This window comes from Zychaea mexicana (genome assembly GCF_025766255.1).
Source record: "Zychaea mexicana strain RSA 1403 chromosome Unknown BDB00scaffold_223, whole genome shotgun sequence".
NCBI lineage: Eukaryota > Fungi > Mucoromycota > Mucoromycetes > Mucorales > Lichtheimiaceae > Zychaea > Zychaea mexicana.
In genome coordinates, this window is record NW_026516886.1 from 13,948 (window position 1) to 37,900 (window position 23,953).

At 42.6% G+C, this 23,953-nt stretch overlaps 13 protein-coding genes across 13 annotated transcripts; 5 read left to right on the plus strand and 8 right to left on the minus strand.

Moving 5' to 3' along the window:
* Window positions 1-12: 12 nt before the first annotated feature.
* BDB00DRAFT_934472 (uncharacterized protein) lies at window positions 13-1,362 on the minus strand (the record flags this gene model as incomplete). The annotated part of the gene is made up of 2 exons (XM_053129155.1): window positions 13-496; window positions 639-1,362. 2 exons carry the CDS (start codon window positions 1,360-1,362, stop codon window positions 384-386), a joined length of 837 nt encoding a protein of 278 aa, XP_052972349.1. The 3' UTR covers window positions 13-383.
* A 217-nt stretch (window positions 1,363-1,579) lies between these two features.
* On the plus strand, window positions 1,580-2,784 carry BDB00DRAFT_880207 (mitochondrial carrier domain-containing protein; the record flags this gene model as incomplete). Its single annotated transcript, XM_053127968.1, has 5 exons — window positions 1,580-1,676; window positions 1,758-1,865; window positions 1,976-2,064; window positions 2,165-2,500; window positions 2,587-2,784. 5 exons carry the CDS (start codon window positions 1,580-1,582, stop codon window positions 2,782-2,784), a joined length of 828 nt encoding a protein of 275 aa, XP_052972350.1.
* A 223-nt stretch (window positions 2,785-3,007) lies between these two features.
* BDB00DRAFT_863172 (WD40-repeat-containing domain protein) lies at window positions 3,008-6,792 on the minus strand. The gene is made up of 11 exons (XM_053126115.1): window positions 6,534-6,792; window positions 6,367-6,449; window positions 5,444-6,284; window positions 5,176-5,359; window positions 4,966-5,063; window positions 4,715-4,903; window positions 4,443-4,616; window positions 4,153-4,371; window positions 3,934-4,065; window positions 3,440-3,844; window positions 3,008-3,362 (listed from the first exon to the last, which is right to left on the minus strand). The coding sequence occupies exons 1-11, from the start codon at window positions 6,684-6,686 to the stop codon at window positions 3,087-3,089; spliced, it is 2,754 nt and encodes a 917-aa protein (XP_052972351.1). The 5' UTR covers window positions 6,687-6,792; the 3' UTR covers window positions 3,008-3,086.
* Window positions 6,793-6,845: 53 nt separating this feature from the next.
* BDB00DRAFT_863175 (phospholipid methyltransferase-domain-containing protein) lies at window positions 6,846-8,245 on the plus strand. The gene is made up of 6 exons (XM_053126116.1): window positions 6,846-7,099; window positions 7,209-7,314; window positions 7,430-7,575; window positions 7,688-7,799; window positions 7,899-7,973; window positions 8,063-8,245. The coding sequence occupies exons 1-6, from the start codon at window positions 6,850-6,852 to the stop codon at window positions 8,109-8,111; spliced, it is 738 nt and encodes a 245-aa protein (XP_052972352.1). The 5' UTR covers window positions 6,846-6,849; the 3' UTR covers window positions 8,112-8,245.
* Window positions 8,246-8,319: 74 nt separating this feature from the next.
* On the minus strand, window positions 8,320-9,429 carry BDB00DRAFT_880210 (Bromodomain associated-domain-containing protein; the record flags this gene model as incomplete). The annotated part of the gene is made up of 4 exons (XM_053127969.1): window positions 8,320-8,664; window positions 8,764-8,969; window positions 9,048-9,206; window positions 9,291-9,429. 4 exons carry the CDS (start codon window positions 9,427-9,429, stop codon window positions 8,320-8,322), a joined length of 849 nt encoding a protein of 282 aa, XP_052972353.1.
* A 198-nt stretch (window positions 9,430-9,627) lies between these two features.
* BDB00DRAFT_793689 (uncharacterized protein) lies at window positions 9,628-10,445 on the minus strand (the record flags this gene model as incomplete). The annotated part of the gene is made up of 2 exons (XM_053121235.1): window positions 9,628-10,253; window positions 10,334-10,445. 2 exons carry the CDS (start codon window positions 10,443-10,445, stop codon window positions 9,628-9,630), a joined length of 738 nt encoding a protein of 245 aa, XP_052972354.1.
* A 460-nt stretch (window positions 10,446-10,905) lies between these two features.
* Window positions 10,906-11,674, plus strand: BDB00DRAFT_777133 (30S ribosomal protein S4; the record flags this gene model as incomplete). Its single annotated transcript, XM_053120300.1, has 3 exons — window positions 10,906-11,039; window positions 11,143-11,530; window positions 11,651-11,674. The coding sequence occupies 3 exons, from the start codon at window positions 10,906-10,908 to the stop codon at window positions 11,672-11,674; spliced, it is 546 nt and encodes a 181-aa protein (XP_052972355.1).
* Window positions 11,673-12,936, minus strand: BDB00DRAFT_264733 (uncharacterized protein). The gene is made up of 5 exons (XM_053116708.1): window positions 12,516-12,936; window positions 12,273-12,434; window positions 12,106-12,202; window positions 11,966-12,024; window positions 11,673-11,897 (listed from the first exon to the last, which is right to left on the minus strand). Exons 1-5 carry the CDS (start codon window positions 12,682-12,684, stop codon window positions 11,719-11,721), a joined length of 666 nt encoding a protein of 221 aa, XP_052972356.1. The 5' UTR covers window positions 12,685-12,936; the 3' UTR covers window positions 11,673-11,718.
* BDB00DRAFT_863184 (uncharacterized protein) lies at window positions 12,769-13,985 on the minus strand. Its single transcript, XM_053126117.1, has 3 exons — window positions 13,108-13,985; window positions 12,921-13,026; window positions 12,769-12,838 (listed from the first exon to the last, which is right to left on the minus strand). The coding sequence occupies exons 1-3, from the start codon at window positions 13,848-13,850 to the stop codon at window positions 12,824-12,826; spliced, it is 864 nt and encodes a 287-aa protein (XP_052972357.1). The 5' UTR covers window positions 13,851-13,985; the 3' UTR covers window positions 12,769-12,823.
* A 2,095-nt stretch (window positions 13,986-16,080) lies between these two features.
* Window positions 16,081-16,991, plus strand: BDB00DRAFT_264762 (uncharacterized protein). The gene is made up of 3 exons (XM_053116709.1): window positions 16,081-16,270; window positions 16,319-16,604; window positions 16,690-16,991. Exons 1-3 carry the CDS (start codon window positions 16,121-16,123, stop codon window positions 16,755-16,757), a joined length of 504 nt encoding a protein of 167 aa, XP_052972358.1. The 5' UTR covers window positions 16,081-16,120; the 3' UTR covers window positions 16,758-16,991.
* A 2,527-nt stretch (window positions 16,992-19,518) lies between these two features.
* BDB00DRAFT_793693 (uncharacterized protein) lies at window positions 19,519-20,466 on the plus strand (the record flags this gene model as incomplete). Its single annotated transcript, XM_053121236.1, has 1 exon — window positions 19,519-20,466. The coding sequence occupies one exon, from the start codon at window positions 19,519-19,521 to the stop codon at window positions 20,464-20,466; it is 948 nt and encodes a 315-aa protein (XP_052972359.1).
* Window positions 20,467-22,118: 1,652 nt separating this feature from the next.
* BDB00DRAFT_793694 (uncharacterized protein) lies at window positions 22,119-22,596 on the minus strand (the record flags this gene model as incomplete). Its single annotated transcript, XM_053121237.1, has 2 exons — window positions 22,119-22,494; window positions 22,562-22,596. The coding sequence occupies 2 exons, from the start codon at window positions 22,594-22,596 to the stop codon at window positions 22,119-22,121; spliced, it is 411 nt and encodes a 136-aa protein (XP_052972360.1).
* Window positions 22,597-22,889: 293 nt separating this feature from the next.
* BDB00DRAFT_777134 (uncharacterized protein) lies at window positions 22,890-23,468 on the minus strand (the record flags this gene model as incomplete). Its single annotated transcript, XM_053120301.1, has 2 exons — window positions 22,890-23,116; window positions 23,183-23,468. Coding segments are annotated over 2 exons (513 nt in total), but the record flags the coding sequence as incomplete, so codon positions are not given.
* Window positions 23,469-23,953: the final 485 nt, after the last annotated feature.

The following is a 23,953-nucleotide window of genomic DNA, read 5'->3' on the forward strand; positions in this document are numbered from 1 at the left end:
TTATTTAACGTCTCTTTATATACAATTTATTCTGTCTCTATGCCACGTATCCTACGTCTCTCTCTTCCTCTCTCTCTCTCTCTCTATCCCTGTCTTTCTTGCCATCAGCGTCTTCGTCGTCATCGTCGTCTTGTCGTCATCCATTATTTTGGGAACACCCCGAAAAGACGGGTTCGAGAACCAGCGGGTAATAGCACCTGTCCCCGGGGCGATAAATAGTGTGAACCCAAGCGGGGTCTACTTGATATCTATATTTAAGCGTAACACGAAGCCAGTTTTGTCCATATTTTGCTGTTTGGCTCTTTTTCATCCAATTTGCTCGTGTCACTGTGCCACATTAAGGCCCTTCCTTGTGTGCTTTGTACATATTTTGACGACACTGTTCATCGCCTGTTGCTATTGCTATTGCCATGGTTGCTCATGGATATCCGTTCGTTTCGCTTGGTTTCGAGATTAGCTTCAAGATAGGCCTTCATTTCTAGACCAGTGATAAAGTCTGTTAGTTTCCAGCAAAAGGGGAATGGAAATTTGAGAAGGCCCTGTGTGTTTTTTTTAAACACAATAGACACAGAAAAAATAAAGAGGAAAGGGTCGAGAATCTCCCCTCTCTTTCCACCGTAAAAAAAGAATTGCCTTACCGCTGCATCCCATATCCGAAGAAAAAATCAGAATGCCCCGCCCCCGCTCAGAGTGTGCCAGTCTCTGACCATCCTCCTGAGTGGCCACCACCAGCACCGGCAATATCCCCCACCACCGTTCTGGCTCAAGCTTTGCCATGCAACCAGTCCATTGCTGGGCAACCGCGTGCTTGTCCACGCGAGGCCCGAACGTCAACAGCCTGTTTCCCAGAATAAGGTTTGGTGACCATGGTAACCTCCTTGCTGCTGCTGCTGCTGTTCCTGCCATTGTGTGCTGTTTATGCAGGGCACGTGCAAACTCTTCTCTCAAACCACCTCTTTTTTTATGCATCGCTGTTGCTTCGTTTGCTGCCGCTTGTTTCTGTGTCATATCTTGTACCGCCTGCATATCCGAAGTCGCCACATCAATATCGAGCTGTTTGCATAATCCAAGCAACGAAGCTGCCGTTTGCCATTCGTTGTTGTTTGTTGAACTTTCAAAAGTGCTCACAATACGTGTCTTGCGCGCCTTTTTGCCATAAAACTCGAGTTGTACACTCTGTTCCTTCTTTAACTTCTTTTCGCGCTGTTCGTTCTTTAAAAGCGGATTCAAGATTGTGTACAGCTGTTGCAACGAGGCGGCATTACGTTTGCCCTTGAGTGGATCGCCGTGGAAAAAATCGGGGTGGGTCTGAAGGACTAGTTTCTTTAAATAAGGTTTTACAAGGGCGGCCACTGCTGTCATAATTTTTTGGTACCGTCAAGGTATAAGAGAACAATAATGTGCGTGCTGTAGTAGCAGTAGTAGTAGTAGTGGCCCGTAACAAAAAAAAATACCACAAAGCGTGACGCTCTTTTCCCCCAATACGAACGGATTTTCACGCGTGCATACCCAATTTTCCACACCGTGGACCCAATTTTTTTTTTTTTGACAAGGGCTTATTCTTGAGCTGGAACCCGGAATGAGCGAGATCAGCAGTTACCAGGCGAATCTCAAACAAGCCCTGCTGGCAGGTGCCATGGCCGGAACAGCGGTCGATACTGCACTGTTTCCGCTGGGTAAATACATTGTTTCTCGAGTGTTGCCATGGCGGATCTATTGACAGGTATTATGTATGTTTTTTTTCATATACTATGTAGATACCATCAAGACACGACTGCAATCACAAGCTGGCTTCATGGCTTCCGGAGGATTTCGTGGTGTGTACTCGGGATTGCTCTCAGCTGTCATTGGAAGTGCACCGAGTGGTAAGAAAGAAAACCTTTCTTGTACAAAAAATTGAAGGGTGAAGGAAACCAGTAAAGCTAATATGGCCAGGGTGTTGTTCTAGCTTCCCTCTTCTTCGTCACATATGAAGCCACAAAACGATTACTTGGTGCCGGCGTAGATAATAATACCAACAATACTCACTTTATCCACATGGCAGCTGCGTCGTTCGGTGAGATTGTAAGTTAACTACTACTCACTTTTGTGAGTAAGCATGTATCTCTTTGACGTAAAAAGTGAGTGAACCATAAGCTAATAGAAATGTGGAATTCATTGATAGTCTGCTTGTACTGTACGCGTGCCAACCGAAGTGATCAAACAACGGATGCAGACAAAACAATTCGCCACGACATCAGCAGCGGTCAAGAACGTGTTAAAGACAGAAGGCATCCTTGGCTTTTACCGTGGATTCTTATCGACCGTCGCACGCGAAATCCCATTCACCTGCATACAATTCCCTCTGTACGAATACTTTAAACGCGCATATTCCGAGCACAGGGGTAGACGGATAGAACCGTATGAGGCTGCCTTGTGGGGCTCTGTTGCTGGTGGCATTGCTGCTGCGGTGACAACGCCGCTTGACGTGTGCAAAACTCGCATCATGCTCTTAAGCAAGGTAATAGGGGAAAGAATCGGGTACTTTTATTTTTTTTTTGTTTGGATGGCTCGATTCACTCTTTATTTTCGAATATGACACCACAGAGTCAGGCAACAACAGAAAACATTGGCGTGGTATCGACGTTTAGACGGATCGTTGCTGAAGAAGGACCTCGGGTGCTTTTGTCGGGTATTGGGCCGCGGGTGATGTGGATCTCCATTGGTGGTAGTATATTCCTTGGCATGTACGAAAAAGCTGTAAAAAGTCTCTGTGAACTACAAGTCTTAGATGATCGACGATAGAAAACGAAAAGCAAAAGGCAAAAACAATAGAAAAAAGATGAAAAACGATTACTGATATACTATTATTAATATTGCTATTTTAATAATGTTTTTTTATGTTATGAGAAAGATGAAAGACAAACTTTTTACTTGTGTACATAAATCGATGGTTGTATGATGGATTGGAGGAAAGCGCGAAGAAGAAGGAAAGAGAAAGAGAGAAAGAGGATGTGTGTGTGTGTGTGTGCATGAAGTGTATGGAATTTAAAGATGTATAATATAAATAGGGTGGTGGTCTATTGTTGCTGTTGCTGTTGCTGTTGTTACACATGGATGAATGCACGCTTCTTGCTATCGTCTGAAGTGCTTGGAGGTTCATCAAAAAAGTCGGCCGTGTTACGTGCCTCCCAGTCTCGTCGCAGATAGGTCAACGCTGCTCGGTTATAGCCCATGATATCCTTTTGCTTCTGCAAGCTTGCCCGCAAGTGGTGGCGGATCGAGTCCAGCATAGGTCGCATGATGCGATTGGCAACAATTTGGTTGTGATGCATTTTGATCAGCGAAAACAGAATCCGCGAGGTTAATATCAGGTTCCAGTTCTATCAAGTTACAAGAAGAAATTGCGTTAGTGCAACCTTGAAGAAGAGATGTAGCCGATGAATCATCCACATTTTACCTTTTTGGCCCAGCTGTCAATGTAGGAGAGCAAAGATGTGACCTTGGAGAATGGCAACACCAGCAAGGCTTCTTCCAAATCATTGGCCCTGATCTTTTCGATAGTGTTGAGCACGTACTTTTCCGGTGTCAGGTCACCCATGGCCATCAGGATGGGATTACGCTGTGGTGGTTCGGCGGGTAAGCCCTTTGCCTTGGCCGCCTCATACGCTTCCCATCCTTGTTTTTCCTCATCGGCAATTTCAAGAGCTTCGATGATCCGCTCACCAGCCTTCAGAGTCTCCATGGTTTGCTTGCCTGCAACGTCCACCTCTGTATCGTTCACATCAACCTTTTCCATTTGGCTAACCAACGTGGACTCGTACATCTCTTCCAGTTCCTTTTCACGCTCTTCTTCCAAAAAGAGCTACACGAGAGAGAGAGAGAGAGAGAGAGGATACACCATGAGTTGATAACGTCCTGCTCCCTCTAGTTATTACAAAGTGACATTCTTACCTGTTCATCGGTTCTTTCCCAAATACGGATAGATCGATCATGCGACGCTGTCACTACGATACCACCCTGTCTTGATACTGCCAATGCCCAGATCTCACCATGATGGCCTGGAAGCTTCATGATATTCTCAAACTATACATGACCACATGCCAACATTTAGAAACCTTCTTCAAAAGGACCCAACATGAATAGGCTACGGGTAGACAAAAAAACAAATACCTTATCACCATCCCAGTATTTGACCATTTTGTCCTTGCTAACAGTAAAGAAATAATGGCTGCCCCATACGAACTGGATACCCGTAATATTTTCTTGATGAGCAAATATAGACTTGTGACAATCACCGAAATCAAGACCCCAAATTTTGACGTTCTTGTCAGCAGAGGCCGTGGCTATCAGGGTATTGTCGGATGAAATATCCATCGACAAGACAGGAAGCTAGAAGAACACCACGTCAGTTATACGTATTCCTTTCGATAAACCATTGTTGCTGATATGATTATACAAACCTTGTGACCATAGAGCGACAAGAAGAATTTGAGAGTGTCGTGATAAAACACTTTCACAGTGCTGTCCAGAAGAGACACAGCGAGAATATTTTGATCCGGACTGTAGCGAACGCACAATACTTCATCCGATAGCTTCAATGTACGCATATGCACAAACGTGGGGTAGCTTGTGGGCTAAGTATCCATATTCATTAGAGAGAAATGGGGGAGGGTTAGCATTTGTGCTGTGTCCGAGTAAGCATTTCTTTCATTTCTTTGGATACACGGTTTACCTTTTCTTCGTCAATCTTGAAGTCCCAGAACTTGGCTTCCTTATCAGCGCCGCCCGTGGCAAAGCCTCGCTTGTCGGGACGCATGTGTAACGAATAGATCGAACCAGCATGAGCAGCCACAGAATATACCATGGATGACGATGCAATATCAAATAACTCAAGCTCGCCTGATTTGGTACCAACAACAACCTACAAACATATTAATCAGCATAAAAAATAGAAAAGACTATCATGTAGGGATTAAGACTTACATGACGATCACCGGGAAGGAAGGAGCAGCATAAAGCATAGCCACAATCCATCGAGCGAATACACGATCGAGTTTTGACGTTCCAAATCTTTAGAATGTCTATAGATCGCATATAAGAAAACGCGAATCAGCAACTCGCCTCTCTCTCTCTCTCTCTCTCTCTCTCTATGATCTTTTATAGACCCTCTTTCTTTCAAGCGTGTGTACTCACTGTGTGAAGCAGAGACGAGCAAGTCATCATTTGCGCTAAGCGCTACTGCGCGAACGTCTGATCGATGGCCAGGCAGATCAATGCTCGATAATCGACTTGGTTCTTCAACATCGTCCGACTTCTTTTCGGCGGGTAAGGGGGCGTTATACACTTCCACCATGTTGTCGTTTAGCGAAACAACCATCTAGCAGAAAAAAAATTCCAAAAGTAGACGAGTGAGTGATTACTACAATCACACACATACTATCACTTCTTTCGTTCTTTTTACCTGAATATGACCCGCTTTCTGTACATCCTTCACCGGAGCAAAGTCAAAACTTCGAATCTTGCTTTGAGCACGAACAATTGTATAGCTGTTGAACTCATCCTCTGCCTGGATTTCATCGCTAATTTCGACTTCTTTTCCCTTCTCCTTTGCACGCTTTTTCCGTCGCTGAATCTTTTTACGGATCTGCTCATGATCCCGAATCTGGTACAGCTCGACCGCCTTATCCGCAGCCTGCACACCAACAAACTTGCCAGACGGATGGAATCGAATCGTGACTATACGATCGCGCGAGTTCCGTGGGATGTTGCCATAGGCTTTAATTGCTCTTTTCAACGAATCTGCCTCGTCTGCTTGGTGAGCTTCTTGATCAATTTCCATGTCATCCAACGACTTTTCCAGCACATCCCAGTCGATCTTCCAAGCCTTGAGCATCGGCTCAGCACCGCCGGAAATAATGACTGATTGCTGAGGATCCACGTCAAGCGACCAAACTTCTGTTCGATGACCCACTACCGTCTCACGACAAAACTGGCTCGACAAATCCCACAGTTTTAAAAGGGTATCCTTGGATGCCGACAGCAGGTATCCTTCGTCGGCAGGTCGTTCTGGGTTCTTTAGGAATTTCAGACACGTCAGTTGTTCCTTGTGTCCTTTCAGTCGATACATGCCCGTTTCTGCAACAACGTCCCACACGATGATGTCCGTGTCGCGCGAACCCGAGGCAAGTCGTGTACCGTCGTCGTTGAATGCGAGTGTCGTTACTGCACCACGGTGACCGCTCAGGGTTACTGTGGATGTAGAAGCATCGATCTTCCATAGTCGAACCATTCCATCGGCATAGCTGTTAATTATTGTTATTTTTAGCTTTTATTTGGACAAGTCAAGAGAAAGGTAAAGTGGCTACTGTCCTTGTATAAACTTACCCGACCGCATAATCACGATTGTTGGGACTTTTGGCAATGCTTGTCACTTGAGCATTATTGCCAGACTCTTTCCATTTGCCGACCTAGTTTTGAGACAGCATTTTAATAAATATTGAAGTAGACGGATCGATCGAGTTCCCCTTTTCGGTATCAATAGATAGATCTACCTGAGTTCCCTTTTTCAGATCCCAAAGCACCACGTCTTCCAAAGCCGGCGTCAAGGCTAATTTGCCGGTATGATCGTAGGTAATATTCGACTGCGTCGAGGCGATTACGCCAAAACTAGCAAGCGGCTCGTAACGAAGATATGCCTTGACCATAGCCGAATCCAGTCAAATATGTTTGGAAAAAAAAAACTTGGCTCTTTGAAGTTTTGCATTTTTTTTTTCTTGCGTGAAGTCAAAAATGGGTTTGCGAGTCACATGCAAAAAAGCGAGTGGGGGGGAAAAGAGGGGGGGGGGGGGAGAGAGAGAGTGAACTGACATGGCTGTAATTCAAAATACTGCTCAGGCAACTTTTTGGGTGGGGATAAGATATAGCCAAAGATGTGAACGGACCTGCTGCCAGCATCTTTTTTGTTTTTTCTTTCACTTTCTTTCTCGTTCTTTTATTTTTCTGCAAGACACAATGGACGTGATTACCGAGTACATTGACTTTTCTCAGCCAACCCTCTACTATATCCTCGCTCATATCTTCTTCAACCCTCTGTTCTGGAACACGGTTGCTCGTGCAGGTAAAAAGAGATATAGAATAGCACGTGTCTCGCTCCCCCCCCCTTCTCCTTTCTTCAAGAGGTTCCTTCCTAACTCGCGCGTGATTTTCATCTGTCAAAAATATAAAAGAATATCGCTCCCATATCCTCACCAAGTTGGCTGGTGGTAATGCTTACTATGGATGCTATGCTCTTGCCGTGACGATCTTTACTATTGGTATCACCCGAGACTGCTTGTAAGTGATTCAGAATGGGATAAAAGGGTGGCTGTTAATTCGATTGAATGCACGCGCGTACATTTGTTTGCTGTATGTGACGAAAGCTGATGCATGATCATCACGAAAATAATAGATACGCTCTGGCACTTGGTAACCAGCCCACGTACCCTGCCCTCGAAGCCCAGTGGGTCCAGGCTCTTGCTGTTTTGCTTTATGTCGCCGGTGGCACTTTGGTGCTCACGTCCATGTACGCTCTCGGCGTCACTGGCACCTATCTCGGTAATTTGGGAGGGTGTTGGCTAGTGTGTAAAATAATAATTGCGTCTTGCTCCGGAAGTTGCGCGCGATCAAAGGTGATCTGATTGATTGATTATTCCTTGCTATGTCACAGGTGATTACTTTGGCATTTTGATGGATGCGCGTGTTACTGGCTTCCCCTTCAATGTCTGCGAGAACCCCATGTATGTCGGCTCCACATTGAACTTCTTGGCTACTGCACTCTGGTATGTTTTCCCTTCTTTGCATCGAATACTATGAAACACAACACGCAAAGCTGACCCGGGTATTTTTAAACTTTTGCATTTCCGCGCACAATTTACCAGGCACGCAAGTCCCGCTGGTCTCTTGCTGACTGCTGTCGTCTATGTCGTCTACTTGGTCGCTCTTGAATTCGAAGGGTAAGTAAAATATATGCTGCGCTGTAGAAGATGGACCACTGAACAATACATTTCCACCCCGTAATAACGCGTGTTGATTTCTTTTACAGACCATTCACCACCATGATCTACTCCAAGAAGAACGAGAAGAAGGAATAAGCAGTTTGATCTTGCGCAGTTAACCCCCAACACTTTGTCAAAGACAACAAAAACATTAGATGTAAAAGAAAAGTTTCGCTGATATTATCATTTGCTATTATTAATAATATGAAAAGGAAAAAACAACAACAAGCCAAAGGGTCTCGGTCTCTCTGTGTGTGTGTGTGTGTGTAATGTGTGTGTTATGGTACAAGTGTTAATGCAGATCTTAGTCATGCTGTTGTTGCTGCTGCTGATGATCGTCAGTGAGTGGTGTCGTTGGTGTTGGTGTTGATGCTACTGCTGCTGTTTCATGGCTGCTCGGTTTGGTGACAGCGTCCGGTTCTTTGATCTCAGAGCGTGCTCGTTTGACGCGTTTTCGTCGTTGTAACGCGCCTTCATAGTTGACTATCGGAATCGTGATATCCATCAGATCATCTCTGGATCTTTCCGCCCGTCGCAAGAGCTGGTTCTCGGCTGACATCAGTCGTTTGAGATTTTCTTCGACAATGCGCGACTGTTGTGAATTCAATTCTCGTACGCGTTGTGGATCATCCGGCCGATGGATATATACCTGCATTACATTAGCTATTGTTATGGTGCATATTCGGTACATACTCCCTGTTTCTCTTTCTCTCTCTCTCTCATCACCATCCACCAGTAGCAAACTTACAGGTGTTTGCCGGAACGAATGCCTTGAAGGAAATTTAGGTAAGTGGTCTGGTACATATTCTGGTAGCTCAAATTGACTTGAGGCCCCTTTCTTTTCGCTGCTGTTATCATCGTCGTCTTCGTCTTCATCATTCTCGTCGTCCGATGCTAGGAATTGCACATTATTTTCTGATTTGTTGGGTTGTTCGGTTGCTGTTGGTATAGTCACTGAATATAAAATAAAACGATTATTATTCTAGCAGTGTCTCCCCCCACCCTCCTAATCAGTGAAAAAAAAACACATACAGAGATGTCTGTTTTGCCTAGATTGATTCATATAGTCGCTGAAACTGGAGAGTTGAATGCCAGATTCTTCCAGTGTACGTAGAATGTCGTGATAATTAGGTTTGGTTCTGCTGGCGAGTTCGGCATACTTGTGTGTTCTGGATAATAAATTCTCTAGGTCTGTATTATTAATGAGAATGCATAAGTATAAAACAGGTTCATTTGGAGGATAACAAGTGGTTTTTGTTGTAGTTTCTTTCTCACATAGTTCAAGCACGTTGCTTAGCTTTTCTAACGCGGATCGCTGTATTGATTCGAAGCCTGCTTCTCGTGTTATAAGTGATATTGCTTTACAGTTGGCGTCACGAGCAAAATCCGATTTAGAAAAGTGGGAATCTGGCATGTCTTGGTTGTGATTTTCTCTTGACGTTGTTTTTTTTTAATGTATGATTTCAAGAGTGAAGGAAAAGAAAGTTGTTCGGGCAGGAGCCTAGATAAATTTCTCTGTTTAAAAAATGAAGTCGCTGTTGTTCGTCCGGATTTATCTTGTTTTTTTTTATTACTACAAAACGAAAGGGGTGGGGGGGAAGTGAGAATTTGTCTATGAAATCATTTCTTCATTGTCTAGCTTTTCTTTGGTAATTAGTTGATCAAAATCAGAAATACGCCAGGACCAGTCGTTGATAGGCTCTCCATTCTCAGGGTCACGTCCGGAAACCATTTTATGTGCTGGTTCAAAGTAAGGCGTCTCGAACTGCACAAGCAGCGTCCGTCGGCCTTCGTCATACAAAAGCGTCTCGTCTCCACGAGTGATCTTGTACACCACGTCAGCATCCACTTCCACATCAACCTTAATGTGCACCCCTTCCATCAATCCCCGTGCAATACGGGCCCGGTAATCCTTGAATGACTCTTCTTCCGCGTCCACGCCAGAGTTCTTTAAGCACAACTTGAGCGTCATCCATTCAAGCACTTCATATTGTCGCGGGTGAGTAAATGCAGTGGAGTTTCCCAATGTGACCCAGACGTCCCCCAGGTTTGCGTCGTATATTTGTGGCAAATTGATGCTGATTTCTTCGTCGCCTGTCAGGCATTCTTTGGCGGCTCTAGTGTATCGGTCCAACAGGTCAATGCTCATCATGTTTTCGAGTTCGTCCTTTGTGCTGTCGTCTGGATGACTAAGGTGCTGTGACAAGACATTCAGTGCTCTGCGAGAAGCAAATGTCGCTATAGTAATTTGTTTAGATCTGCTATCCCTCTGTGTTGTGTAAGTTGCTGTTCTCTTAGGGGAAAAATATAACACAAACCTCCAAGCAGGAACTGTTCTGGGAAATATGAGGATCCCGTGTTCAAATGGACCGTGCGCGACGCGAGCCATACACTAAGTCTATGCTGCAAGCCAATAGGCAAGATATTCATCCAACCGAACGTTGCAGGGGCATGCACATAAGGGTACTTTTCGATCCGGGATGGTGAGCGATTCAGCAGCCATGCTATACATATAATGACGCATATATAAAATACGTGTGCGTGTTTGTATTAGTGGTCCGCGAAGAGAAGAAATTACGATAATGACGAGTCAGTTGGTGGAGATATTACGAAAGTCTTGTATGTTGGACTTGGTTTCTTGAAAGAAAGGTTTTGATTGCGAGAAATGCCGAATAGATTGCGTAGGACGTAGCCTGGTGAAGAGCCGTATAGAGTTATTAAGCATAACGTTTGTGCGAAACAGAAAAAGAAAAGCGCAAGGCTGCTGTCTTTTCCACATACAATGACTGGCGGGCTTTTTTTTTTTTGAGTTGCAAAAACTTCTTTTTAAGCAACCAGGTTTTTTTTTCTTATTCTTCACTTTCCACTACTGTTTATAAGCACCTAAAGCATGAGACAATTGAAATACCACGAACAAAAGCTTTTGAAGAAGGTCGACTTTCTTCAATGGAAGAAAGAAGACAATATTCGCGAAATCAAAGTGATTCGACGATACCATTTACAGCAACGAGAAGACTATCACAAGTAAAGATTACCCTTTTTTATTAATCGCAAACCTCGATCTCGATAACAGAAAAAAAAAGGAAAATATTAATTCACTGAGGATCCACCTATTTCTGTATATTAGATATAACAAACTTGCAGGAAACATCAAACAACTAGCCAACAAAATCTCGCTTTTGGATTCACGAGATCCATTCCGGACAGAACAAGAAAAGGCACTTCTCGACAAACTCTATTCCATGGGCATTATCACCTCGACCAGCAAATTTAGCGATTGTAACAAAGTCACCGTCTCTGCCTTTTGCCGGAGGCGACTGCCCATTGTCATGTGTCGTTTAAAGATGGCAGAAACAGTCAAAGAAGCAGTTACGTTTGTGGAACAAGGCCATGTTCGTGTTGGACCTCAAACGATCACAGACTCAGCTTTTCTCGTCACTCGAACAATGGAGGATTTCGTCACCTGGGTGGATACTTCCAAGATCAAGAGAAAGATCATGAAGTACAACGACAAGGTAATGTATTTGTGTTTTCTTCATGAGCTTTGGCACTGGATTGATGGAAAACTAGGAGAGTGTTGTCTCATTCTATTACTTCTTCATGGAAACTGATTAAAAAAATACTGTTTTCTGTAGTTGGATGATTTCGATCTGCTGTAAACGGAGGCTTTTTTATTTGCTTATTATTATATGTCTTTTTTAGACTATACTGTATCCATATATGTAGAAAAAAGTTCGGTATCCTTAATATCTTTAGTAGCCATTAGCGCTACAACCCGTGTATAATGTGTCATTGTGTTGAGTCCGTTCCAGTATATGTTGGGGAGGTATTGGCGTAGCTCAGTGGGGAAGCTCGGTGGCAAATCGATTTCGTGATATTGTACTGTGGTAGAGCAGGAATGAATGGAAGGAACGATGTATCAGAATAGGAAAAGGAACAAAAATTCTTACCGTTGGGATGAAACGTAGAAGTGCCATTGTTAACAATCTGCCCTATTGCAAGTGGGTTTCTGTTTGAGAAAATGATAGAGTTATCCAGTTAGTGTTAGTATATCAGGTGATGATAACGACTACAAGTAGATCTTCGCTACCTGAGTTCATCCGTTATCCAGGTAATATCACTCGTCTGAATAGCACCAGGCCAATTCTCACGATGGTATATGGATCGAAATATTCTAGCGGACAGTCCTGTGTGAGAGAAGCTGTATTAGTTCCAGCACTTGAGCTTATACATGGCCGAATGCAAAAGGTGACTTGCCTGTGCTTTTGCCATCAACAAATAAACCGTCGTAGCATCTTAGTATGTAGCTGTTGGCTATGCTGGCGAATAGCAGAGGCTCGAATGGCATATAAACGGTGCCTGGATATAAACAAACAATTTGCCCTGCCTGGCAACGACCACGCAATAACACGCCATTGCCTTGACAACCCAAACAGATTTTAGCAAAAGAGCCTGTCAAAAAAAAAGTCCGCATGATACTCAAGTTGTTTCCTTATATACCTGCTCCTTGGACCGAAGATACACACTTTTGTATTGAGAACCCTGCATGCTTTAGCAAATCCTCAGCTGGATCTTCCGATCGATGCACGATGCCAAGTAGCTTCTCTAATTGTGCTACTCCATCCACCGCTAATGGCATTGAATCCGAATGGAGAGGAGGTGATCGCATAGCTTTCCTCCAAAGTTTAAAAGACTGTAGCGGATACCTTGTTACAAAGGATTACGATATGTTCCCGGGTCAGTTGCCATCATCTCGTATAAAAGGAGTCATTATTCTTACAGTCGGTGTAGATAGTCTCGTAGACTCATTATAGCTTGTATGGGTAATGTTAGGCAACTGAACAAAGAAGCGGAGAAATGGGATACTACATATCTCGGATATGTTAATAATGTAAATTTTAATAGAACAAGAGATTCTTTTATTATACTGGTAGCAAAAATAGTATATGTGCTGAACAACAACAGAGAGAGATGGATAGGAAAGAGGATGGATGGAGATATGAAAAAACAGGTACAACTACATATGCGACTTTCGAGATTAAGGAAAGGGCATTATGGCGTTATGTTAGCTGCTACTAAGTGAGTGACTTAGAGCAAAGAGCCTTCCTTGCCGAGGATAGCCAACACCTGGTCGCACTGGACAATGTTGACGTTCTCAAGAACCGAGCAAACTTCCAACTTGACCGTGGCAGTGAGATTGTTGACAATGGGAGCAACGCCCAAACCCTTGAGAGTGTTGCCAACGAGAGCTTTGACTTCGTCCAAGGACAAGCCGCTGGGACCAAGAAGGGTGGCAACAAGTCCAGTAACGGGATCAAGGACGCCGCCATCACGCTTGAGGTTGAGGACAGAGGTGACTTGAGTGATGGAGATCTTGCTCAAGACTTTGGAAGTGATTTCACCGGTGGGGCACTGCTGCACCAAACCAACGACGACCTGGAGAACCGCGTCAACAGTGATCGTTATGCCCTTGTCGTTGAGAATGCCGGTGGCCTTGGTGACCAATTCAGTGAGGATATCCAAGTGGAGGATGCGGCCATCAATGGAAACAAGAAGACCGTCGACGGTGTTTCCGACAATGTTGAGGACGTTGAAAGCAGCAGAGTCCAAGCCTCGAACAAGAGTCCTTGGGTCGCAGGTCTTGGCGTTCTGGTTGACAATCTGGGTGACGCACTGGGTTAGCTGGATGTTGCTGAGGCTGAGAGGGCTGGAAGCAGTGCCGGCCAGGGCAGTAGAGCCAAGAGCAGAAGTGGCACCTTGGGCAGGAGCAGCGGGAGCAGCGTGAACAGTCATGGCAGCCATAAGAGCAGCAACGGTCAAGGTGAAGAAACGCATTGTAAGATGACGAGTTGTTAGAGAGAGATGAAGAAGGTTAAGTAAGAAGGCTGGGAGCTTTGCTTTAGTAAGGAATGGACTTGATTATGTGTAATGAGTGAAAAAAAAAAGATCTGGTCGAACTGCTCGTCTTTTATATCTTTTTTTTTCCTTTCACTATCTGCCCAAAAGGACGGTGAGCGAGGATAGCTTAATGCTCGGGCTCCACGACCTAATAAGTTTCAAGTATACTTGCCCGTCTGTTCTATCTCTCTCTTAGCGGAGGTAGATCTTTTCCCGACCCAAAGGTCAAGGGGTGTACTTCAAATGCACATAATATTAATCGCAAAACCCCCTAAGACCGGCCCATCCCGCCTTTGGTTGAAGCTTGCACATTTCGCGTAAGCCTGCTAAAAGAAATGTGCCTGCAAAATTTCTTTAATTAGAGACTTGTTTCATATTAAGCGGAGCAGCTCCACAACTAGCTAGATCGATAAAGAGGTGGCTCTTCTATTAGCCTTCTATTAACATGATCTACGCACAGTATCTGTGCTGTACATTTTCTTTAAAATAAGCACACAGAACCAATTTATCTTTTCGCTTGGCGGATGTGTCGCTTTTGTTTCATGATATATGTATGCGCACATGCAGACTTTACATTTCTATCAGCGTAATAAAGTATTATAAGTAGTAAATGAGCTTAAATTTCCGTAAACCTTACAATAATAAATTAGAGGGTTGTGGGGATATTTTACTTTATCTCAAATAATGTGGTGCACATAGCATGTTTGTTGCTGCTGCTGCTGCTGCTGTACATTTTCTTTTTCATTTCCGCTTAACTTAAACTTCCCATGATAGTGGTAAGGACCACCACTATATCGTATCAAGCGACAAAAACGCGTATTTCTCTCTACATACTCGCGGCATACTCTCGGTAATGGGTGAGTCTAGCAACATTCAGTGAAACTTGCTGGAGGCAAAACTTGTGTTCCGATCAAACCCCCTTGCGGCACTGACTTGCGGCACCCATCCCTAATCCACAGATATCCTCACCATTCCCGTTTATTAACGCATGGAAAATGCCTGTTGTAATGATTATGCGTATACGATTCTTTTATTCATTCACTCTCAAAAGCGCTATATGAGACATACGTATGTAAGCAACAAATCGTTATCCCATGAATTACATCAACGAATTCGGTACGAGATCAAAGGAAGAGGATCTAGATCTATATAGCTGCTGCAGCGTAATGCCACTTTAACTACGCTTGTAAACACCCACAAAAAGCAATTTTAAGAAAATTAAGACACATCACGTTGTAATAATAATAGCATTTCAACAAACAGTGATCTGCACCAATCACTTCTTGTTTTTGTGCCTTTTTTGAAATACAAATCGTACACGACGAATTATATATTGTTTGCGTCGTCCATGCGATTTATAACAAGCTGATCATCATGGAAGCAGATAAATGGCTAAATCCAGTGACGATAGTACTACAGAAAAAGCTATGGGTCACTATGAATATTTGTTTTTTCCTTTGTTAAGTCGCCGCTTCATATATGATAGTATGCACATTGGACAATGCAACTACTCTTTTCAGTACAACGATCTATGTGATCCGCAAAGTGTGTAACCAAATCAATGATGACCCCTTTAAATTTTAATTTCTCTTCAGCAGTTTACTACACATTTGAGATCGCTTACCCCATCCAATTTTCATTTCCTCGTCTACGTGCTACTTGCTCTGATGCTGTGCTTGACGCTAACCTATTTCCGTTTTCAAGTGCGTGTGTCCTTTCATTTATTTTATTTGTGTAATCCATGATGACATTGTATCATATATAATAATCCCGCCTCCTCCAGCGTAACGATATGTTACTGCTATACTGCATATGACTGCTGCATTATTAGAGCTACATACATGTATATTTGTTGTGATGTGTATGTGTCGAGTGTACAAAAGCAAGAATGTGATACAAGCAGCCCGGTCAGACTATGCATTCTCTTAATCATAGTATGATAGTGTGAGCGGATGTCAATGTTTGCTAAATTGACGAACAAGAAAATCTAGAGTATCCCATCCTTCTCGTCGGCCTTTTCGTTCGTCATATGCCAGCTAAGAATACCACCCCCGCCCGACCTCAACAGTCGAAAATTGGGTGTTGCGGTTGCCGAGCTTCAGGTCGTGATTATAACCGCAAATTAACCGCAACCTTCGAGTTCTAAATAAACAAGGAATCACTACTCATATTTCCCAATCATAGTCTAATCCCAAATCAAAATAACCATGCTACATCGCAACGACCAAACACTCATTGAGAAATTCGAGAAAGCTACAGAAGCACTTACGCAAGAAGAAGGAGCGATAAGTGACGAGGAAGCAAAGTGGATTGCAGAAGACGAGAACATTCAGTCAATTTTTTGCGAACATGATGAGGTGGCTGTTCAACTGAACGCGCTTTTGAACGAAATTGATCGTTTGAAGGCATTTCATTTGATGGACACCCCTTGCCCCAGTGATATTTCTTCTGCGGCCGTTGCACTTACTACTGATGCCACCGACAGTAACAGAGAAGCTACGATGATGGGTGAAGTCCGCGCTTTGAACAAGGCTATGGAGAAGGAGTATCAGGAACGCCTTGCTCGTATTGCCGAGAGGTACAACGCGCCTGTAGACGCTCTGAAGCACTTGAAACCAACATTCATTCGCAAAAATACTGGCGGGTTTTCTGGCTTCAACGTCTTTCAGAAACGCCCTTTTGATTCTGATGGTTATCATAGTTTATTATCTTCTATCTCTTATGTACAACTAAGAACGCTGAACACCCTCTTATGACGTGTGAAACTATGTTTTAGAAAAAGCAGAATTGAAAATTAACAAAAGATCAATCGGAAACATCCAGGCTCGCAGAGGAGCAATTTGAAGGGAGATGGATGAAGGTGCCCGGAAACCGTATGAAGACAAGGCACAAATGTTGAATGAGGAGATGATTGGTACGCAGAAGACCATGCGAAACAGGTACCATCGCCTCATACCTGCTCTTGAAAAAAATCTCACCATGCTGAGGGATGAATGTGGTGTAGAAAGCATTTGCTTTCTTGCACCAAGCAAAACGGACGGCGTCATCAAGCCTTATAGGGATGGCTATGGCTCTGGTAAATACAACTTCTTAAAGATATGTGAAGGATACCATCTAATTGAAACATTTGGTTGGCGGAGGCCATTTCTATAAGCTGATGCAACATGGTCAAGTCGAACTTACCAGCCGGTCGTTCATTGACGATTTCCAACATGAAATGATCACTTATAACCGAGGTACTCCTAAGACTGTATGACTTAAACTGCCACAATTCAGTACTTATGCTTTAGCTTATCAGCGCAAGTAGCACACAATGCCATTGATACGAATGTTGCCTCTGGTTCGTCTTTCGCTACACCAACGTCTTCTTCGACTACTACTGCCGCTACCACTATTATTCCCTCTACCACTACAACCACTGCCACGAATCACAGTGTGCCTGCGCCATCTCTTGTTGCAGCTGCTGATAGATCTATCTCCAAAAAAAATCAGCATCGTAACGAGAAAGATAATCGAGATACCATTTTTGGTCTATATAGTAAGTATTATCGTATGAATCAATACCAGGAGACATTTAATAATGTATCTGTCATCTTGCAAAACCTTAGGGCAAGCCGTACAGCAATTTTACGGCATTAATATCGATGACAATGCCAATATGCGCTGGAAGGATGAACGGATGTATGAGGATATTGTCATGGAAGGCTGGCCGGATATTCCGCGCGATCATCCTTCTCGTTTGTCTCGAAATGCGAAATTTGAGCTTGCTGAATGTTTGAACAACGTTCGATTCGTGCTAGCACCAAGACAGCAACAACAACAGCAGCAGGAATAAGGAAAATCCTTTTAAGATCACTTAAAATATATACTACATATTCACGACTGACAATCCGGATCAATAGTTTGCTTTGTCTATTGGTTTTACGTAGATGCCATGAAGGTTTTTGTGAGAGTATGGTATAACGGTAATAATTAGACTCCAATGCATGGCGTTTCTCTGGTAGGTTTAAATAGAAAATTAAGCGGTAAGCAATGGTATAATAGCAGTTAGCAAAAACTTCATCTAGTAGAATATGAGTTTATATTTTTAGCTTGTATATGTCTCGAGTGACATACTTTAATACCACAATTGTACTTGCAACTTCTTCATAAAGGATATTTGAGGCTATATACGTCCTGTGGTGAACCACATTAATACACTGCTTAAGATATCAACAATAAGATATTCGGTTAAACATTATAGCACACACGTATGAATACTACGGCATTTCGGCTAAACACTATTGAATAAAATCTCTCACTCAGATGATCCACCTTACGTGAACAGGACAATGAACCTATCAACAGGTACCTCGGCCATTACATCAGCTAACGCCGGTTTCAAAGATGTGCCCGATTAACATAGCGACTTCAATAGAAGTTCTGATACGTCCTTGATCCATCCTTTATCACATAGTTATCCATTAGTCGGATGAATTGATATCGCCGTCTTAATAGCTTGAATATAAAAGAGCTTTATCTTTTGTTGGAATAAAACATCATCTCAAAGATACTTAATCTTGTCCCTTATTATCTTTATTATAGCTCTATCATCACACGTCCTATCTATTTTGTGGGTTAATTTTACTATATGATAAGTAAAACGAGCAAAGAGACCGGGGTATCATAGCTATCTATGGTTATGGTACAACCTCAACTCTCTCATTGTTATAAGACATCGATATATTTCTGCTTGTCCTATGAGGATTTGAAGCGGCTTCATTTCCCTGCTGCGACTACTATGAAACAGCGGGTATGACTAGGAAAACACACTCATCTTCTGGTGAACAAATCACAGGAGCTGGGTTGGATTCTCAACTTGCGGAAATCCCACCTGACTCCCTCTCAACAGATCGAACATTTAAGGCTACAAGCTGGATACGACGACGATGACTGCTCAACTACCAGGGCACAAACTTCGGGATATCCGGCGCTCAATAATTAATCAAACACACATTTCAATCACCTCGCAGGGTTCACAGTCTGACTATGCGGCTCAAGGCAGCGACTATCGCTATCTTCCCTGTCCACCTTTACACCCAGGCGTTGATGCGGTACAAGAATTGCTTGGTCCGACGTCCGATGGATTGGGATATTCCTCATCAACTACCTCACGACTGTTTGACGCAGCTTCGTCTATGGCGCAAGGACCTTCTCTTGTGGTATGGCCGCTCTCTGTTGACACCGTCGCCGAGTCATACACTGTATGCCGATGCGAGCAACAAGGGCTGAGGAGCGGTCCTCAACAATCAGTCTGTCCAAGGTGTTTGGTCTTTCGCAGAAGCCGCTCAATCGATCAATTGGAGGGGATTACGAGCCATCCAGCTTGCTCTTCAGACATTTCGACATCTCACGCACACAACGATTCTAGTTCGCACCGACAACACGACCGCATCAGCCTACGTCAACAAGCAAGGGGGAACACGGTCTCTATCTTTCAGTCACTTGGCAACCGATCTGTGGGAGATGTGTCTCTCGCGTCGTCTACAGATCAAAGCTCAACATATACAAGGCATTCACAACGTAACGCCGATCAAGCCTCACGCAATCTATCAGCTCAGCAACAATGGCGCCTTCTTCCGGCGACTTTCCACCAGTTACAACTTCTTCAGGGGAATCACGACGTGGATCTCTTTGCGTGTCGAACGACGCACCTCCTGCCAAAGTATGTGGCACGTCACTTGGACCCCGGCGCAATAGCGGTAGACGCGATGGGTCTTTCTTGGAGTTGCTTTCGTCGCCACTGGATTCATCCCCCATGGTCGATGATTCTCAAGGTTCTATGCAAGATTGCCCGCGAAGGCGAGACAGCGACGGTAGTGGTGCCGTATTGGCCGGCGGCGCTTTGGTTTCTTCTGCTACGGCAAATGGCGACCCGTCCTCCTCTTCTTCTCAATCCTCGGCGTCACATCCAGCTGACTTCTCCATCCGCTCGCTCCCCATGAACAAATCTGCGCTGGAAGCTCAGCGTGTGGCAAGTATCCGGCGAAGATTTGCAGGGCGTGGCTATTCGCCCGCGCCTTTAGAGGCCATATGTGCCCCACTACTTTCTAGATCGTCGACGAATCTCTCTTATTTGGGTGGCCAACTACGTTTCGTCATGTGGGCCTCACGCGTCGGCGTTGATATCAACTCTTTTTCGGCAGTTGATTTGGTGAATATTTTGTCTTTGGCTCATCAACAAGGTTACAGTGCAAATACGATATTATTGTTCAAGACGGCGGTCCTGGTTTTTCATTGCAACCCTGGATCTATTCGAAAGGACCTTGGATTAAAACGCTTGCTAGATCGTATTAAGGTGACAGCACCACCACGACCATTGACTCATCCCTCCTTCGATATCACTCCTACCTTAATTCACTTGTCACAATTAACATCTACAGCGTCAACACCACTGATTAAGCTGAACCAGAAGACCGCCTTCTTGCTCGGTACCGCGGCCTTTCTGCGACCATCTGACCTTCATCGCATTGATTTGACGATGCTCAAGACCGATTGCATTTGTGCATTGTGAATCCTAAAGAACGCCGGCAAAATCGACGTTTCATCAAGACTCCCATCATCCATTCACTGACTTCGGATCCTGATCTTTGTCCGGTTCGCGCATTTCAAGCTTTGCGGGATCATCCGGGGGCTGCTGCTCGTCCAACTGGCGCGCACTTCGTCAACAGTGTCAATGTCTCTTCTCCTATTCAAGTTGCTACTATCTCGGGTTGGTTGCGACGGCTCTTGACGATATATCCTTCCGTCGATCCGGTCTGTCGCGGCGATTTTGGCATTGACAAGGGGCGCTTCTTTGGACGAAGTCCTGGCTGTGGGTAACTGGTCCTCACGTACGGTTTTCGACTATCACTATAGACGATCTTTGCAGCTTTCAGACAACATAGCGAGTCGCGTTCTGTCGATTCCGTCGGCTTCGTTACAATCATGACGGCTTGGACTTGGTTTGTTTCTTTGTTTCTTTTCTACTTCCCCTGTTTTTTGGGTTCTCTCTTTTGTCTCTTCTATTTGTTTTTTGTATTGCTGCGTCTGTGTTAGATCAGCACTTGATGAGTTCTGGTTCGCTTCCGTAGGAATCGTTCAATTGTTCTAGATTTATTGTAGAACAATTGTGAGGCTAGTCCTACGGACCTAGCCTCACAATTGTGCTCTGTTACAAGAAAAAAAGTATTTATGGAGATAGCCATGTTTCAGTGTTAGTTTGTGAATGCTATTTACAGTATGATCATGATAGGATATGTTGTTCTTCATATAAAGATATATATATACAGATCTTGGAATTTTTGAGCATGTATACTACTTGGATACTTTTTATTTTTTGTTGTTAACGGTAAGACATGGGGGTAACTCAATTGTTGTCGCTTTCTTATTTAGACATACAATATCTGGTTCAGTGTTTGTTTTCGAGTTTTGTTGCTCTTCCATCTTTTTCAAAACGTTTTTAGCAATTATCTAGTATGATCATAAAGTTAATAATGGTGAATAAATTATAAGAATGTGACTTGAGCACGAACCTTGGTTTTCAAAGCAAGTTTCATTATCGGGAATAGTTGTGCTGAGGTAAGATGTGGGATTGTTGGGATTTCGAAATTATTTGTGTTTAACAGCCGGCAAACATATCCACCTGGAGAGTCAAGAATAGATACTTGCAAACGGGTGTCTAAAATGTCAATCAATAGATATTTCGTTTGTAAGTTCGCAGTGATGACAATTGCTACAAAGCAGAAGTAAGAACTTACTGTTTTCGTTGATGGCTGTAACTTTAATGACTCGAGCAAGAGAACTCTCACCATATCCCTTTGCTAATATTCTTACAAGAATATCTTTCATAATCTTTGGTGTATGCAAATGTTTTTCCACCATCTCTTTTTTTCCGATACTGCCAGCATCCTCTTTACCACATTCGCCAACAGCAATATCAAGATTATTGTGTATCAGCAAGAAGTCGGGGCGAACTGACGACTGCTTATCCGCAATCGAGTTCAATCCAGTTATTGCCCTATTGTTGTTTACTCGAACTAACGTGGAAACACATGCTCGGTCCCTTTTTTGAGTCGTTAATAGAGCACGTATAACCAGATATATAATGCAAAATAAAGTAAAGTAAAATAAAAAAACCCACCTAGCAGCGATAGCGATATTCTCATAGCACCGGTCCAAGTTGACTCAGCAACGAGCTACAAAATCCATCTCACTGCCATTTGCAACGATATCTCTTAAGGTGTCGTTGCGATACATGTTGAGGAAATCGAGAATTATTCTTTGTACCCAATCTTCGTCAAAGTGAGTTCGAGGGTTAAAAAAGCCCAACTCAGTCACTGCCTTCCAGATGGTGTCAATGATATCGTCGCTCTTTCTCTCTGAATTCTCGCCATCAACAGTTGCAAGCGCCTTTTCACAGTGATCAAAAATGGATCGAACGCCATCACCAATTGCCAGAAGGCCTGGATCAGTTGCATCAATGATTCTTTTTAACTCTTCCTCTGTTAGTCGACCTTTCCAGCATGAATCTGTTGGATCGAGAATAAAAGAATGAACGAGGCTACAGATACGATGATATGAAAGTTAGTCATAGTAAATATACATGTGCAAATACATATATAACTCACTGTTCAAATTCATATTCGGTTCCAAATTCATACATGGAAAACAATCTTGTTTGCATTAAATGACCAAATTTCAGCTATTCATTTTATTTTCAAATAAATCCATATAATTATCAATAATTGCTGTATCATCAAGATCTTCTTGCCAAATCCATTCATTATGTGAATCATCATAATCTTTCTATTTAACATAATATTTCATTCGTTTTTTAAATTTTCTATGTTTTATAATTCTTCCAACTTCAAAACTATCATCATCTGTATAATTATCATTTTCTATATCCATATTAATTATTGGTAATTCATTGCTATGATTATCATCAAAGTAGTTTCAAATAAATGCATCTTGTTGATTAGTCATATCTGTAATTCTTAATATATCAAATTCATATATAATGCTATTTATATTATTATTTCTATTAGGATTAGGATAATCAAAGTTTTCATTAACCCATAACAGATGATTTGGTTTATTAGGTATATTATATAACTGACAAAACTTTTGAATATTTAATAATAGAAGTGATAATTTTATTTGTACATTATATATTTTTAAATCTGTAACTTTTATAGTACTTTCATTATTATTAAACCTTTTGAATTTATTGCTAAGAAATCTAAGACATGATTCTATTTTACTTCTAAAACTTCCAAAAGTTTCATTGTATAGTAATTCATTATCATTTAAGTCTATATTTTTACTTTTTCTAATAGGAAACATAAAATTATTAAGATTTATTTTATCATTTCCTTTTCTATCGCAATTATCTATAGATTTTTTAATATAGTAGTAGTAACCACCATCAAATGCTATGCAATCATTTTCATTTAATTTATTTTCCAACTTCATATCTAAAAACATTTGCCCATCATTATAATTTCTGCATGGTTTACTATTAGATACATTAACTGCAAATTCATTAATATCATATGGTGCAAGCACCTTATAATCCGCAAATTTATGGGTAATCTTTGAATCCCTACTACTTTTTAATGTCACCTTAAAATAAAAAAAGAAGCGGCTACTTATGTTTTTTAGACCTTTAAAAACAATATTTGTGGATTAGATTTGAGTTCTTGCTTCTTTAAAAAAAGTTATAGGCTTCTGAAGTTGGTCACTTTTGGCAGAGGGATAGCAAATTGAAACATATAGGATTATACTTAAGCAAGCGGAAATCAAGTTTAGCCTTATGGGTAACATATTTAAGCGGTCCAAAGCCACTTACGACTGGCTACTAACTTAGGTTCATGTTTGCTTTGCCTTCTCATGCGTATTCCACACAATTTCTCCATTATACCTCGTCCTAAAGATCAAAAGAAAGCTGCTAAAAAGCACAATTGAACAGAAATCGGTAACTTCGTCACTATAATGGAGCAATTGCAGCTGCATATGAG

Coding starts and splice junctions, on each gene's coding strand:
- BDB00DRAFT_264762 (XM_053116709.1), top strand. CDS start 16,121: ATGCTACATCGCAACGACCAAACACTCATTGAGAAATTCGAGAAAGCT. Junction 16,271..16,318: donor TTTTTTGCGAACATGATGAG/GTGGCTGTTCAA, acceptor GATCGTTTGAAG/GCATTTCATTTGATGGACAC. Junction 16,605..16,689: donor ACGCCCTTTTGATTCTGATG/GTTATCATAGTT, acceptor ACTATGTTTTAG/AAAAAGCAGAATTGAAAATT.
- BDB00DRAFT_863175 (XM_053126116.1), top strand. CDS start 6,850: ATGGCTGTAATTCAAAATACTGCTCAGGCAACTTTTTGGGTGGGGATA. Junction 7,800..7,898: donor TTCTTGGCTACTGCACTCTG/GTATGTTTTCCC, acceptor ACAATTTACCAG/GCACGCAAGTCCCGCTGGTC. Junction 7,974..8,062: donor GTCGCTCTTGAATTCGAAGG/GTAAGTAAAATA, acceptor TTTCTTTTACAG/ACCATTCACCACCATGATCT.
- BDB00DRAFT_863184 (XM_053126117.1), bottom strand. CDS start 13,850: ATGCGTTTCTTCACCTTGACCGTTGCTGCTCTTATGGCTGCCATGACT. Junction 13,027..13,107: donor GGCAAGGAAGGCTCTTTGCT/CTAAGTCACTCA, acceptor ATGTAGTTGTAC/CTGTTTTTTCATATCTCCAT.
- BDB00DRAFT_264733 (XM_053116708.1), bottom strand. CDS start 12,684: ATGCGATCACCTCCTCTCCATTCGGATTCAATGCCATTAGCGGTGGAT. Junction 12,435..12,515: donor ATCTTCGGTCCAAGGAGCAG/GTATATAAGGAA, acceptor TGGGTTGTCAAG/GCAATGGCGTGTTATTGCGT. Junction 11,898..11,965: donor TTCTACGTTTCATCCCAACG/GTAAGAATTTTT, acceptor GCTCTACCACAG/TACAATATCACGAAATCGAT.
- BDB00DRAFT_863172 (XM_053126115.1), bottom strand. CDS start 6,686: ATGGTCAAGGCATATCTTCGTTACGAGCCGCTTGCTAGTTTTGGCGTA. Junction 6,450..6,533: donor ATCTGAAAAAGGGAACTCAG/GTAGATCTATCT, acceptor TCTCAAAACTAG/GTCGGCAAATGGAAAGAGTC. Junction 5,064..5,175: donor GCTCGTCTCTGCTTCACACA/GTGAGTACACAC, acceptor TGCGATCTATAG/ACATTCTAAAGATTTGGAAC.